The following is a 14399-nucleotide window of genomic DNA, read 5'->3' on the forward strand; positions in this document are numbered from 1 at the left end:
AATAACCTAAAGGAGGTAGATGTAGAAAAGCGGCGAGCGAGCCGCATTCCTGTGCCTAGCCAACACGACACGTTTATGAACGACCGTCGAAACTTGCCTAAATTGTCGCTTCCTGAATTTCACGGTGAACCTACGGGCTGGCCCGCCTTTTTCGACTTATTTCAATCGTTGGTCCACAACAACAATGCCTACACTGACGCGGAAAAGTTTAGGTATTTACTACTTTCGGTTAAAAACGAACCATTTAATTTAATTAAATCAATTCCCATAACGGAAAGTAATTATTCAATTGCGATCGATGTTCTAAAATCCCGTTATGACAACAAACGCATTATTGCGTCACAACATCTAGATAAATTATTCGATATCGATTCTTGTTCCGCGCGCTCATCAGTTGTTGCTATGCGAAATTTGCTTAATGTTTACCACGAAAATATTAAAGCACTTGAAGTTTTGGAGTTTCCGGTTAAAGAATGGGACTTCGTTCTGTTAAATTTATTATTACGTAAAATTCCCGTTAATACGCGAAAAGAATATGAACGTTCTTTAACCAACCCAAGTGAAATACCTAAAGTCCAAACCTTAATAACATTCTTAGAGCGCGAACTTACGGCGGAACAGATGATTACAGTTTCCCATATACAGTCCACAAAAAATAATTCCTTAAGTACAACAAATAAAAATAATTTAATTTCAAATCAAATTACACCTAAACGGGTTTTAATTACGAATACGTCAGACCAAACTCGACCGTATGTCGATACGAATAAGGTTCGATCTTGCGTGAAGTGCAAAGGCTCGCATGCCCTTCACAAATGTTTGGAGTTTTTAAATTTGTCTACTAAAGATAGATTCACATTTGTTCAAACAAATAACATTTGTTATAATTGTTTATGTTCCGGACATGACTTACGTAATTGTAAATCAAGTTTTAAGTGTCGTAAGTGCAATAAGAAGCACCACACCTTAATTCATTTAGATTCGGACCTTACGCGTACGCGACCCTTCCCGGCGAACAATGAAGCCGCGGAACTAGTTGCCGTCTCGCTCGCTCTAACGGAGCAGTCGCAGCCCGGCGCGGGCGCTGTCCCGAGCCCATCAGCTGTTCACGGCGTGAATCAAAATAATCTAGGTTTAGGTATTGAGCCTCATACGGTGTTACTGTCAACTGCGTTGGTTGACCTTTATTACGAAGGTAATAAAATTGCTACAATTCGTTGTATGTTAGACGGGGCTCACAAGCAGCTCTTATTACTGAATCGTGTATGCAACGATTAAATTTACCGCGACGAAATGTCAGCGAGCCGTTGGTAGGTGTCGGTGATTTACCGCTCAACCCTAGGGGTACCTTCGTGTGCTCAATTTCGCCCAAGGGCAAACAAAGTCCAAGTATTCCTTTGGAGGCTACTATTTTATCAAAATTAACCCGTCAAATGCCTAGTGTACCACTAGCACCGTACGGGGACTGGCCTCATTTGCAAGGGCTCGCTCTAGCCGACCCTGATTTTCATAAACCTCAGCCGGTTGACATGATACTTGGCGAGGACATTTTCATGGATGTCATTCGCGAGGGTATAGTCAGGGGTAAACCTGGCACACCCACCGCAATCAATAGTGTATTTGGTTATTTACTAGGGGGTAAAGTCAACTTTACTTCTAATATTTCGACTCCACGCCATACTTGTTTTACGTCGTTCGACAACGACAATCTCGAGAAGTTTTGGGAGCTGGAGTCAGTTCCAGAGATGCGGAGTTACACTCCCGAAGAAAAGCTATGCGAATCCTTTTTCCAAACGACGCATACGCGCGATGAGACAGGGCGATACATAGTTGCTCTGCCATTCAAGCCCGATGCACCGCCCCTCGGCGAGTCTCGGCAAATTGCTCTAGCACGTTTCCACAAACTGGAATACCGTCTAGAACGAAACCCCCAGCTGAAGGCGGAGTATCACGCGTGCCTCCAGGAGTATGTGGATCTTAACCACATGGAGCTCGCGGACGATAACCCCCCCGCTGGCGCGAGTTATTACATCCCGCACCACTCGGTGTCGGTAGGTACCGTTACTTTCGGTATCAGTAGTTCCCCTTATCTCGCCTTGCGCACAATTAAACAGCTCGCGCATGACGAAGCCGAGCGTTTCCCGCTCGCCTCGCCAGTCCTCCTAAATGACGTGTTCGTCGACGATGTGGTGACCGGCGCAGATACCTTAGCCGAAGCCCTCAATCTGCAGCAGGAGCTGATAGGTATTTGTGCCACGGCCGGGTTCGAATTGCGAAAGTGGCAAAGTAACTCGCCAGCCATTCTCGCTGCCACGCGACCGACAGAGTTTCATGGTGAGCGGCGCGAAAATGTTCATTTTGCCGAAATGGAAAATGACAAAGGGGTCAAGGTCCTTGGACTTCAATGGAATCCAAGATCTGACGCATTTAGTTTCAAAGTTCAAAGTTCTTCGCAGGCCTGTACAAAGCGGGCGATTCTTTCCGAAATTGCAAAAATTTACGACCCCCTCGGGTTATTATCTCCGGTGACATTGTTTGCCAAACATTTAATTCAATTGCTATGGTTAGCCAAAATTTCCTGGGACTCAGAACCCCCTATCGATATTATTAACTCATGGACGAGTTTTATTAACGAGCTACCGCTCCTATCGCAAATTTCTTTTCCTCGTCATATTTTCAATACTGACGACTTCGATTCAATCGAAATTCACGGATTTGCCGACGCAAGCAAAATTGCATACGCAGCATGTGTTTATATACGTCTGACGGACAACACCGGGCGAGTTCGAACCTATTTAGTCATGGCTAAAAGTCGCGTTGCACCTCTTCGGGTATGCCTTACTATACCTAGAATGGAATTGATGGGTTGTGTAATCCTATCAAAATTAATTGAAAGAGTTATGCATCTTTACGGTGGTCAAATTCACCCCGATCAAGTGTACTCATGGTCTGACAGTTCCGTCGTGCTCGCGTGGCTTCAGTCACCCCCGCACGAATGGAAAACGTTTGTCTCGAACCGCACTAGTGAGATTTTGTCCCGTGTCCCGGCGCGCTGTTGGCGTCACGTCCCGTCAGCTGATAACAGCGCTGACCCGGCGTCTCGCGGTCTGCTCCCCGCCGCGCTCGTACAAAATGACTTGTGGTTCCATGGTCCTACATGGCTCCAACAAAGTCGCGACTCCTGGCCTATACCAAAACCGGTGGTAAACACGAACGAGGAAAAACGCAATACACATGACTCGGCAAGTCTTAGTTATGCATGTGTGTCCACATTGCCTCCTTCCCCGGACGACGACACTCTTATAACGCGATTTTCGTCGCTAGGTAAATTAGTTCGCGTCACGGCAGTCATATTTCGTTTCTACAATAAATGCAGGAAACATAAACAAACATTCCCAAAGTACGTCACCGTACCAGAGTACAATTTTGCATTAAATCGACTAATATTGATTACACAACAAAAAGTGTTCGAAGACGACATTAAGAGGATTTCGTCAAATAAACTTCCGTCAATTCGTTTGCGGCGTCTCACGCCCATTATAGATAGGGATGGTTTGTTACGCGTCGGCGGACGTATTCACAAATCACTTTTACCTTTTGAATCAAAACATCAATTGATTTTACCTAAAAGACATCCTCTTACAAATCTTATCATTGACGATGCGCATATAAAGGAACTACATGCCGGTTCGCAGTGCGTGCAAAACTCGCTCTTACAGCGATACTGGATTATCTCTGGTCGTGATATTGTTCGCCTCCGCGTACATCGTTGTATCAAATGCTTCCGCGCTCGACCGACTCGCTGCCAGCCGCGCATAGGAATGTTACCCTCGGTTCGGCTACGCCCCGCACGTGTGTTTAGTAAAACGTCTTGTGACTTTTGTGGGCCATTCTACGTACGCGCTAATAAGGTTCGTAATGCAAAAATAATAAAATGTTACGTTGCAGTTTTCGTATGTATGAGCGTTAAAGCTGTACATCTTGAGTTAGTTTCCGAACTTTCCACGGAAGGTTTTTTAGCTGCGTTGCGACGTTTCACGTCCCGTCGAGGATATTGTACGGATATATATACCGATTGCGGACGTAACTTTGTTGGTTGTAATAATTACCTTCAAGAGTATATATTTTTTTACGTAATGATTCGGTCATGAGTGCCCTTAATCAACAAACTTTAAAACAAGGATTAACTTGGCATTTTCAACCACCTTATGCTAGTCATTTCGGTGGATTATTTGAAGCGGCTGTTAAGAGTTTCAAAGCTCATTTACATCGCGTAATAGGTACACAAACGCAAACATATGATTGTATGCACACTTTGACGTGTCAAATCGAAGCTGTATTAAACAGTCGTCCGCTCTGCGTTCTAAGTTCGGACTCCGCGGATCCTTTACCTCTTACGCCGGCCCATTTCTTAATCGGTGAGCCCTTAACGGCCCTACCGGACGTTTCTCTGATAGACGAGAACCCTAATCGTCTTACACGTTGGCGCTGGATACAGCAAGCTGTCCAGCATTTCTGGCGTCGATGGAGTCGTGAATATCTCCATCAACTGCAACAAAGTACAAGGTGGCTTCAAGATCGCGGTCCCGCCGTTCGTGAAGGTACTGTTGTTGTGGTATGCGACGACCACCTGCCGCCGCTGCAGTGGAAACTCGCGCGCGTGCATGCTGTCCATCCGGGCAGCGATCAAGTTATTCGCGTCGTAACATTGAAAAGCGGGAACACGTTGTTCAAACGACCTGTTGTGAAGGTCTGTCCCTTACCTTTAGAATAAACTTATACAATCGTTACGACTCTTAATGTTAAGTTAAATATAAGTTTCATAAAATATTTTGGTATACTTTCGTATGGTTTCTTTTTTTATTTTCTTTTAAAAGTCACTCCGTGTCTTTTAAGGTGAGCGGCATGTTCCGTCGAGGAACAGAGATTTTTAGTTTTAATTTCTTTTCTTGATATAGTTAAATAGTTATTTCATTTTCATACATACAAGGCAACACAATTTTGAAAGAATACTTGTTTCCATGTATATGTAGCACAGTTTTTGGAGCTGGCAATTACAGAAGTCCCAAAGCGACTTTCCGGTGCCCCACCACGCCACCTGGCGGAGATATAAAAAAAACTCTCTCTTCGACCGTGCGAGCGCCATGATCTGCGCTCCCGTTAATACGAATTAAAAATAGTTATCGGTGCACCGGCGCGACATAAACGTGAAAATTGACATTTTAAGTGATATTCCGACCAGTGACCTAAGCTTCCGTTTATATGTGACAATCGTTTCAGTGTGAGGATTTTCCCAAAGTGTTTCCACGTGGCCCCACAAGCGCCTCTGGACAAATGTAAGTAGCCTCACCAATTAAACGCCGCTACATATAGTTTTTTGGTACTAAACTGGTAAAAAACTATATGTAGCGGCGTTTAATTGGTGAGGCTACTTACATTTGTCCAGAGGCGCTTGTGGGGCCACGTGGAAACACTTTGGGAAAATCCTCACACTAAAACGATTGTCACATATAAACGGAAGCTTAGGTCACTGGGTTTGGATATCACTTGAATGTCAATTTTCACGTTTGTGTCGCGCCGGTGCACCGATAACTATTTTTAATTCGTATTAACGGGAGCGCAGATCATGGCGCTCGCACGGTCGAAGAGAGAGTTTTTTCTATATATCCGCCAGGTGGCGTGGTGGGGCACCGGAAAGTCGCTTTGGGACTTCTGTAATTGCCAGCTCCAAAAAACTGTGCTACATATACATGGAAACAAGTATTCTTTCAAAATTGTGTTGCCTTGTATGTATGAAAATGAAATAACTATTTAACTATATCAAGAAAAGAAATTAAAACTAAAAATCTCTGTTCCTCGACGGAACATGCCGCTCACCTTAAAAGACACGGAGTGACTTTTAAAAGAAAATAAAAAAAGAAACCATACGAAAGTATACCAAAATATTTTATGAAACTTATATTTAACTTAACATTAAGAGTCGTAACGATTGTATAAGTTTATTCTAAAGGTAAGGGACAGACCTTCACAACAGGTCGTTTGAACAACGTGTTCCCGCTTTTCAATGTTACGACGCGAATAACTTGATCGCTGCCCGGATGGACAGCATGAACGCGCGCGAGTTTCCACTGCAGCGGCGGCAGGTGGTCGTCGCATACCACAACAACAGTACCTTCACGAACGGCGGGACCGCGGTCTTGCAGCCACTTTGTACTTTGTTGCAGTTGATGGAGATATTCACGACTCCATCGACGCCAGAAATGCTGGACAGCTTGCTGTATCCAGCGCCAACGTGTAAGACGATTAGGGTTCTCGTCTATCAGAGAAACGTCCGGTAGGGCCGTTAAGGGCTCACCGATTAAGAAATGGGCCGGCGTAAGAGGTAAAGGATCCGCGGAGTCCGAACTTAGAACGCAGAGCGGACGACTGTTTAATACAGCTTCGATTTGACACGTCAAAGTGTGCATACAATCATATGTTTGCGTTTGTGTACCTATTACGCGATGTAAATGAGTTTTGAAACTCTTAACAGCTGCTTCAAATAATCCACCGAAATGACTAGCATAAGGTGGTTGAAAATGCCAAGTTAATCCTTGTTTTAAAGTTTGTTGATTAAGGGCACTCATGACCGAATCATTACGTAAAAAAATATATAACTCTTGAAGGTAATTATTACAACCAACAAAGTTACGTCCGCAATCGGTATATATATCCGTACAATATCCTCGACGGGACGTGAAACGTCGCAACGCAGCTAAAAAACCTTCCGTGGAAAGTTCGGAAACTAACTCAAGATGTACAGCTTTAACGCTCATACATACGAAAACTGCAACGTAACATTTTATTATTTTTGCATTACGAACCTTATTAGCGCGTACGTAGAATGGCCCACAAAAGTCACAAGACGTTTTACTAAACACACGTGCGGGGCGTAGCCGAACCGAGGGTAACATTCCTATGCGCGGCTGGCAGCGAGTCGGTCGAGCGCGGAAGCATTTGATACAACGATGTACGCGGAGGCGAACAATATCACGACCAGAGATAATCCAGTATCGCTGTAAGAGCGAGTTTTGCACGCACTGCGAACCGGCATGTAGTTCCTTTATATGCGCATCGTCAATGATAAGATTTGTAAGAGGATGTCTTTTAGGTAAAATCAATTGATGTTTTGATTCAAAAGGTAAAAGTGATTTGTGAATACGTCCGCCGACGCGTAACAAACCATCCCTATCTATAATGGGCGTGAGACGCCGCAAACGAATTGACGGAAGTTTATTTGACGAAATCCTCTTAATGTCGTCTTCGAACACTTTTTGTTGTGTAATCAATATTAGTCGATTTAATGCAAAATTGTACTCTGGTACGGTGACGTACTTTGGGAATGTTTGTTTATGTTTCCTGCATTTATTGTAGAAACGAAATATGACTGCCGTGACGCGAACTAATTTACCTAGCGACGAAAATCGCGTTATAAGAGTGTCGTCGTCCGGGGAAGGAGGCAATGTGGACACACATGCATAACTAAGACTTGCCGAGTCATGTGTATTGCGTTTTTCCTCGTTCGTGTTTACCACCGGTTTTGGTATAGGCCAGGAGTCGCGACTTTGTTGGAGCCATGTAGGACCATGGAACCACAAGTCATTTTGTACGAGCGCGGCGGGGAGCAGACCGCGAGACGCCGGGTCAGCGCTGTTATCAGCTGACGGGACGTGACGCCAACAGCGCGCCGGGACACGGGACAAAATCTCACTAGTGCGGTTCGAGACAAACGTTTTCCATTCGTGCGGGGGTGACTGAAGCCACGCGAGCACGACGGAACTGTCAGACCATGCGTACACTTGATCGGGGTGAATGTGACCACCGTAAAGATGCATAACTCTTTCAATTAATTTTGATAGGATTACACAACCCATCAATTCCATTCTAGGTATAGTAAGGCATACCCGAAGAGGTGCAACGCGACTTTTAGCCATGACTAAATAGGTTTGAACTCGCCCGGTGTTGTCCGTCAGACGTATATAAACACATGCTGCGTATGCAATTTTGCTTGCGTCGGCAAATCCGTGAATTTCGATTGAATCGAAGTCGTCAGTATTGAAAATATGACGAGGAAAAGAAATTTGCGATAGGAGCGGTAGCTCGTTAATAAAACTCGTCCATGAGTTAATAATATCGATAGGGGTTCTGAGTCCCAGGAAATTTTGGCTAACCATAGCAATTGAATTAAATGTTTGGCAAACAATGTCACCGGAGATAATAACCCGAGGGGGTCGTAAATTTTTGCAATTTCGGAAAGAATCGCCCGCTTTGTACAGGCCTGCGAAGAACTTTGAACTTTGAAACTAAATGCGTCAGATCTTGGATTCCATTGAAGTCCAAGGACCTTGACCCCTTTGTCATTTTCCATTTCGGCAAAATGAACATTTTCGCGCCGCTCACCATGAAACTCTGTCGGTCGCGTGGCAGCGAGAATGGCTGGCGAGTTACTTTGCCACTTTCGCAATTCGAACCCGGCCGTGGCACAAATACCTATCAGCTCCTGCTGCAGATTGAGGGCTTCGGCTAAGGTATCTGCGCCGGTCACCACATCGTCGACGAACACGTCATTTAGGAGGACTGGCGAGGCGAGCGGGAAACGCTCGGCTTCGTCATGCGCGAGCTGTTTAATTGTGCGCAAGGCGAGATAAGGGGAACTACTGATACCAAAAGTAACGGTACGCAGCCTATAATCGCGCAGAGGTTCCTCTGGCGACTTGCGCCACAGGATGCGCTGAAAGTCCCTATCACTCTCACGTACAAGAATATTCCGATACATTTGTTTAATATCCGAACAAAATGCAACTTTATGTACTCGAAATTTTAGAAGTACATCTACTATGTCTAAGTGTAACTTAGGCCCTTTTAGCAACGCATCATTGAGCGCGTAGCCACTCGTTGTGCGACAACCAGCATCATAGACAACACGAGTTCGGGTAGTGTCGGAAATCTTCGACACCGAGTGGTGCGGGATGTAATAACTCGCGCCAGCGGGGGTTATCGTCCGCGAGCTCCATGTGGTTAAGATCCACATACTCCTGGAGGCACGCGTGATACTCCGCCTTCAGCTGGGGGTTTCGTTCTAGACGGTATTCCAGTTTGTGGAAACGTGCTAGAGCAATTTGCCGAGACTCGCCGAGGGGCGGTGCATCGGGCTTGAATGGCAGAGCAACTATGTATCGCCCTGTCTCATCGCGCGTATGCGTCCTTTGGAAAAAGGATTCGCATAGCTTTTCTTCGGGAGTGTAACTCCGCATCTCTGGAACTGACTCCAGCTCCCAAAACTTCTCGAGATTGTCGTTGTCGAACGACGTAAAACAAGTATGGCGTGGAGTCGAAATATTAGAAGTAAAGTTGACTTTACCCCCTAGTAAATAACCAAATACACTATTGATTGCTGTGGGTGTGCCAGGTTTACCCCTGACTATACCCTCGCGAATGACATCCATGAAAATGTCCTCGCCAAGTATCATGTCAACCGGCTGAGGTTTATGAAATTCAGGGTCGGCTAGAGCGAGCCCTTGCAAATGAGGCCATTCCCCGTACGGTGCTAGTGGTACACTAGGCATTTGACGGGTTAATTTTGACAAAATAGTAGCCTCCAAAGGAATACTTGGACTTTGTTTGCCCTTGGGCGAAATTGAGCACACGAAGGTACCCCTAGGGTTGAGCGGTAAATCACCGACACCTACCAACGGCTCGCTGACATTTCGTCGCGGTAAATTTAATCGTTGCATACACGATTCAGTAATAAGAGCTGCTTGTGAGCCCCCGTCTAACATACAACGAATTGTAGCAATTTTATTACCTTCGTAATAAAGGTCAACCAACGCAGTTGACGTAACACCGTATGAGGCTCAATACCTAAACCTAGATTATTTTGATTCACGCCGTGAACAGCTGATGGGCTCGGGACAGCGCCCGCGCCGGGCTGCGACTGCTCCGTTAGAGCGAGCGAGACGGCAACTAGTTCCGCGGCTTCATTGTTCGCCGGGAAGGGTCGCGTACGCGTAAGGTCCGAATCTAAATGAATTAAGGTGTGGTGCTTCTTATTGCACTTACGACACTTAAAACTTGATTTACAATTACGTAAGTCATGTCCGGAACATAAACAATTATAACAAATGTTATTTGTTTGAACAAATGTGAATCTATCTTTAGTAGACAAATTTAAAAATTCTAAACATTTGTGAAGTGAATGGAAGCCTTTGCACTTCACGCAAGATCGAACCTTATTCGTATCGACATACGGTCGAGTTTGGTCTGACGTATTCGTAATTAAAACCCGTTTAGGTGTAATTTGATTTGAAATTAAATTATTTTTATTTGTTGTACTTAAGGAATTATTTTTTGTGGACTGTATATGGGAAACTGTAATCATCTGTTCCGCCGTAAGTTCGCGCTCTAAGAATGTTATTAAGGTTTGGACTTTAGGTATTTCACTTGGGTTGGTTAAAGAACGTTCATATTCTTTTCGCGTATTAACGGGAATTTTACGTAATAATAAATTTAACAGAACGAAGTCCCATTCTTTAACCGGAAACTCCAAAACTTCAAGTGCTTTAATATTTTCGTGGTAAACATTAAGCAAATTTCGCATAGCAACAACTGATGAGCGCGCGGAACAAGAATCGATATCGAATAATTTATCTAGATGTTGTGACGCAATAATGCGTTTGTTGTCATAACGGGATTTTAGAACATCGATCGCAATTGAATAATTACTTTCCGTTATGGGAATTGATTTAATTAAATTAAATGGTTCGTTTTTAACCGAAAGTAGTAAATACCTAAACTTTTCCGCGTCAGTGTAGGCATTGTTGTTGTGGACCAACGATTGAAATAAGTCGAAAAAGGCGGGCCAGCCCGTAGGTTCACCGTGAAATTCAGGAAGCGACAATTTAGGCAAGTTTCGACGGTCGTTCATAAACGTGTCGTGTTGGCTAGGCACAGGAATGCGGCTCGCTCGCCGCTTTTCTACATCTACCTCCTTTAGGTTATTTAAATGCGTAACTATCGCGTAATATAAATCGTTGAAATCATTTCGAATCTTAATGTTGGCTTCTTTGTTGAAGCTATTAGACTTAATTAATGCCTTTTCGATCTTAGTTTGAATTTTGGTAAACTTTCGCTGGTGCGCTGTTAAATCGGAAGTTCTTGAACGAAATTGTTCTATATTCGTTGCTGCGAACTGTAATGTTCGTTTTAATTCGTCGAGAATTAGATCTCGCTCGAATAAATCTTGTGTCATACACGATGTGTCGGTTTCGACACCGTCTGTAGGATTCGGTACCATTTTGCCGTGAGCAAAGATGGCGGAAATTACAATGAAAAATTGAACTACAAACGTATGTAATTGGAATGATGGGTACGTAATACCGCAAAATACACGGGCAACACAACGTGAGAAAGAAAAATCCGGATCGAACGGATCAATGCATGTCATTGATTTAAACTAACACGATCTTCACTCATATTATTAAATTAAAACGGGACCACTGGATTGAACTGCATAATCCCAAAGTCCTTTCAACTGAACGTCTTTACTATAGCAGGAAAGTACGTGAAGCGATTGAAATCAGGAAACATCGTAATTTCAATCAAAATGAAGGGCAAGGGATTTCATCTTCGTGGAATCCAGTGATTAGCAAGTGTAAACGTGAGAAAACTTCCCGTCTCATACCATCGGATGTCGTGAGTGTTGTATGTAGGCAGAGTGGCAACCCTAGCGTAAAAGTGACTGATGACAATCAAGTGCGGGTAGTTCGAAAAACTCGTACAGCTAGAAGATGTTGATACAACTCCCAGCCAGTCTACCCGTGACCACGGACGTAATGTCATGTCCGAAACGTCGGGTTAAATATAAAACGTAAGTTTTGTCAATAGATGTCAGAAAAAGTCTAATGCTCAACATTTTTTAGGGTTCCGTAGTCAACTAGGAACCCTTATAGTTTCGCCATGTCTGTCTGTCCGTCCGTCCGTCCGTCCGTCCGTCCGTCCGTCCGCGGATAATCTCAGTAACCGTTAGCACTAGAAAGCTGAAATTTGGTATCAATATGTATATCAATCACGCCAACAAAGTGCAAAAATAAAAAATGGAAAAAAATGTTTTATTAGGGTACCCCCCCTACATGTAAAGTGGGGGCTGATATTTTTTTTCATTCCAACCCCAACGTGTGATATATTGTTGGATAGGTATTAAAAAATGAATAAGGGTTTGCTAAGATCGTTTTTTGATAATATTAATATTTTCGGAAATAATCGCTCCTAAAGAAAAAAAAATTGCGTGCCCCCCCTCTAACTTTTGAACCATATGTTTAAAAAATATGAAAAAAATCACAAAAGTAGAACTTTATAAAGACTTTCTAGGAAAATTGTTTTGAACATGATAGGTTCAGTAGTTTTTGAGAAAAATACGGAAAACTACGGAACCCTACACTGAGCGTGGCCCGACACGCTCTTGGCCGGTTTTTAGCTAATATTACAATAGCATTAATCAGTACTCTGTTTTCAATTCTTTCTGCTTGTAATATAAGTTGTAAACTGTTTTAATATTACATTTTTGGCAGACGCGACACTGTTGACACCTAGTGTCGAGTAGCGGTACTGATAATTTACGCTATTTGACGCGAGATGTCACTACATTATAACTTGCATTTACTGGGGGCTTACTCTTGGCCACAGACTAGCCAAAGGCAAAGACGTGGCCTACGACGTACGTGCGTGCGTGCGTGCGTGCGTGCGTGCGTGCGTGCGTGCGTGTGTGTGTGTGTGTGTGTGTGTGTGTGTACTCACGTGTCTACAAGAAGTCAGCGCCGACTCCGAAGCTGATCCCCGGCTGTGTGACGTCACCAGTCCGCGCTAGAATCGGCGCGCAGTAGTTCAGCTCGAGTCGGGCCACGCGGCCGAGTCGCAAGGCGACGCCAGCACCGCAGGAGACGCGGACAGCTGTTAGGGCTTCCCAGGGAGAGGTGCCAGATTCTTCTGTTGACAATGCATTTTTTTTTACTTTCGTACTCATAAAGGAATTAAAATTTTGAAAGAAACCCCGACATAATGGACCGTATTTCATGAAACATGGCTAAGAACACTCCCGACTAACTCAGCTTTCAAACAAAAACACTAAATCGAAATAGGTTCATCCGTCCGGGAGCTACGATGCCACAGACAGACAGACACACACACACAGACAGACAGACACGTCAAACTTGGTTTTTGCGTAGAGGGTTAAAAACGGCACGCTTATATGATCACTCGTGCGTCTGTCACAGCCAATTTTGTCCAAAACTACTAAACCGATTAAAATTTGGTACACATTATGTTAATCTGTGACCCAAAGACGGGCATGTAATTTAAATTAAGAAAATTTAACTATAGGGGCCACTTTTAGGGGGGTAAAAGTGAAAATTAAAATTAAAGAGCTTTTTATAAGTACATATTTCAAAATTTTTTTTAAAATAATTTTTAGTCAATTAATTTTCAAGTAATTTAATAAAATTGGCAAGAAATGACCGTTCTTTTGAAGAGGGATTTTCTTTTTATAAAAGCGCTTGTAGCCTAGCGGTAAGTACGTGCGAATTTCGTTGGAGGTCGCGGGTTCGAACCCCGGCTCGCACCGATGAGCTTTTCGGAATTTATGTGCGAAATGTCATTTGATATTTTGCCAGTCGCTTTTCGGTCAAGGATAACATCGTGACGAAACCGGACTAATTCCAATAAGGCCTAGTTACCCTTCGGGTTGAAAGGTCAGATGTCAGTCGCTTTCGTAAAAACTAGTGCCTACGCCAAATCTTGGGATTAGTTGTCAAAGTGGACCCTAGGCTCCCATGAGCCGTGGCAAATGCCGGGATAACGCAAGGGGGATGATAAGGAAGAGTGAGAAGGTCTGGGTTTCTTCAAGCGTTTCAACCTGCCCCAATGTAAACGTTCAAACGTGCCCCAGTGGTCTATTTGCTGAATAAATGACTTATACTTCTCATAAGGAAGAGTAAATGGGACAGTATATAGATCTACTAACCTGGTGAAGCGAGACAGCCGCCAGTGATGAAGACATGGGATCTGAACAGCTCCCCAAGCCCACTGCGACCCGGTCGGAAGGGTAACGGCGTGTATAGATGTACGCCACTGGCCCAGTACATCTAAAGAGAAACGATAAAAAAATGTTACAATTAAGATTCAATTCTTGTCTTGAGCATTTCTTTTTTAGGGTTCCGTAGTCAACTAGGAACCCTTATAGTTTCGCCATGTCTGTCTGTCCGTCCGTCCGTCCGCGGATAATCTCAGTAACCGTTAGCACTAGAAAGCTGAAATTTGGTACCAATATGTATATCAATCACGCCGACAAAGTGCAAAAATAAAAAATG

At 43.9% G+C, this 14399-nt stretch overlaps 1 protein-coding gene across 3 annotated transcripts in view; it reads right to left on the reverse strand.

The window, feature by feature from the left end:
- The window catches only part of LOC125240283 (sorting and assembly machinery component 50 homolog A), a 38357-nt gene that overhangs the window by 12573 nt on the left and 11385 nt on the right, over positions 1 to 14399 (reverse strand). For 2 of the 3 annotated variants that reach the window (XM_048148150.1, XM_048148149.1), the window contains 2 exons: positions 14054 to 14174; positions 12832 to 13020 (listed from right to left, as the gene is read on the reverse strand). In XM_048148150.1, the coding sequence (XP_048004107.1) occupies positions 12836 to 13020; positions 14054 to 14174 (306 nt within the window). In that variant the 3' untranslated portion in view covers positions 12832 to 12835. The remainder of the gene's footprint in view (positions 1 to 12831; positions 13021 to 14053; positions 14175 to 14399) is intronic. The other variant, XM_048148151.1, reaches the window with a different exon arrangement.

The sequence above is a fragment of the Leguminivora glycinivorella genome, chromosome 27 (genome assembly GCF_023078275.1).
Source record: "Leguminivora glycinivorella isolate SPB_JAAS2020 chromosome 27, LegGlyc_1.1, whole genome shotgun sequence".
Lineage (NCBI taxonomy): Eukaryota > Metazoa > Arthropoda > Insecta > Lepidoptera > Tortricidae > Leguminivora > Leguminivora glycinivorella.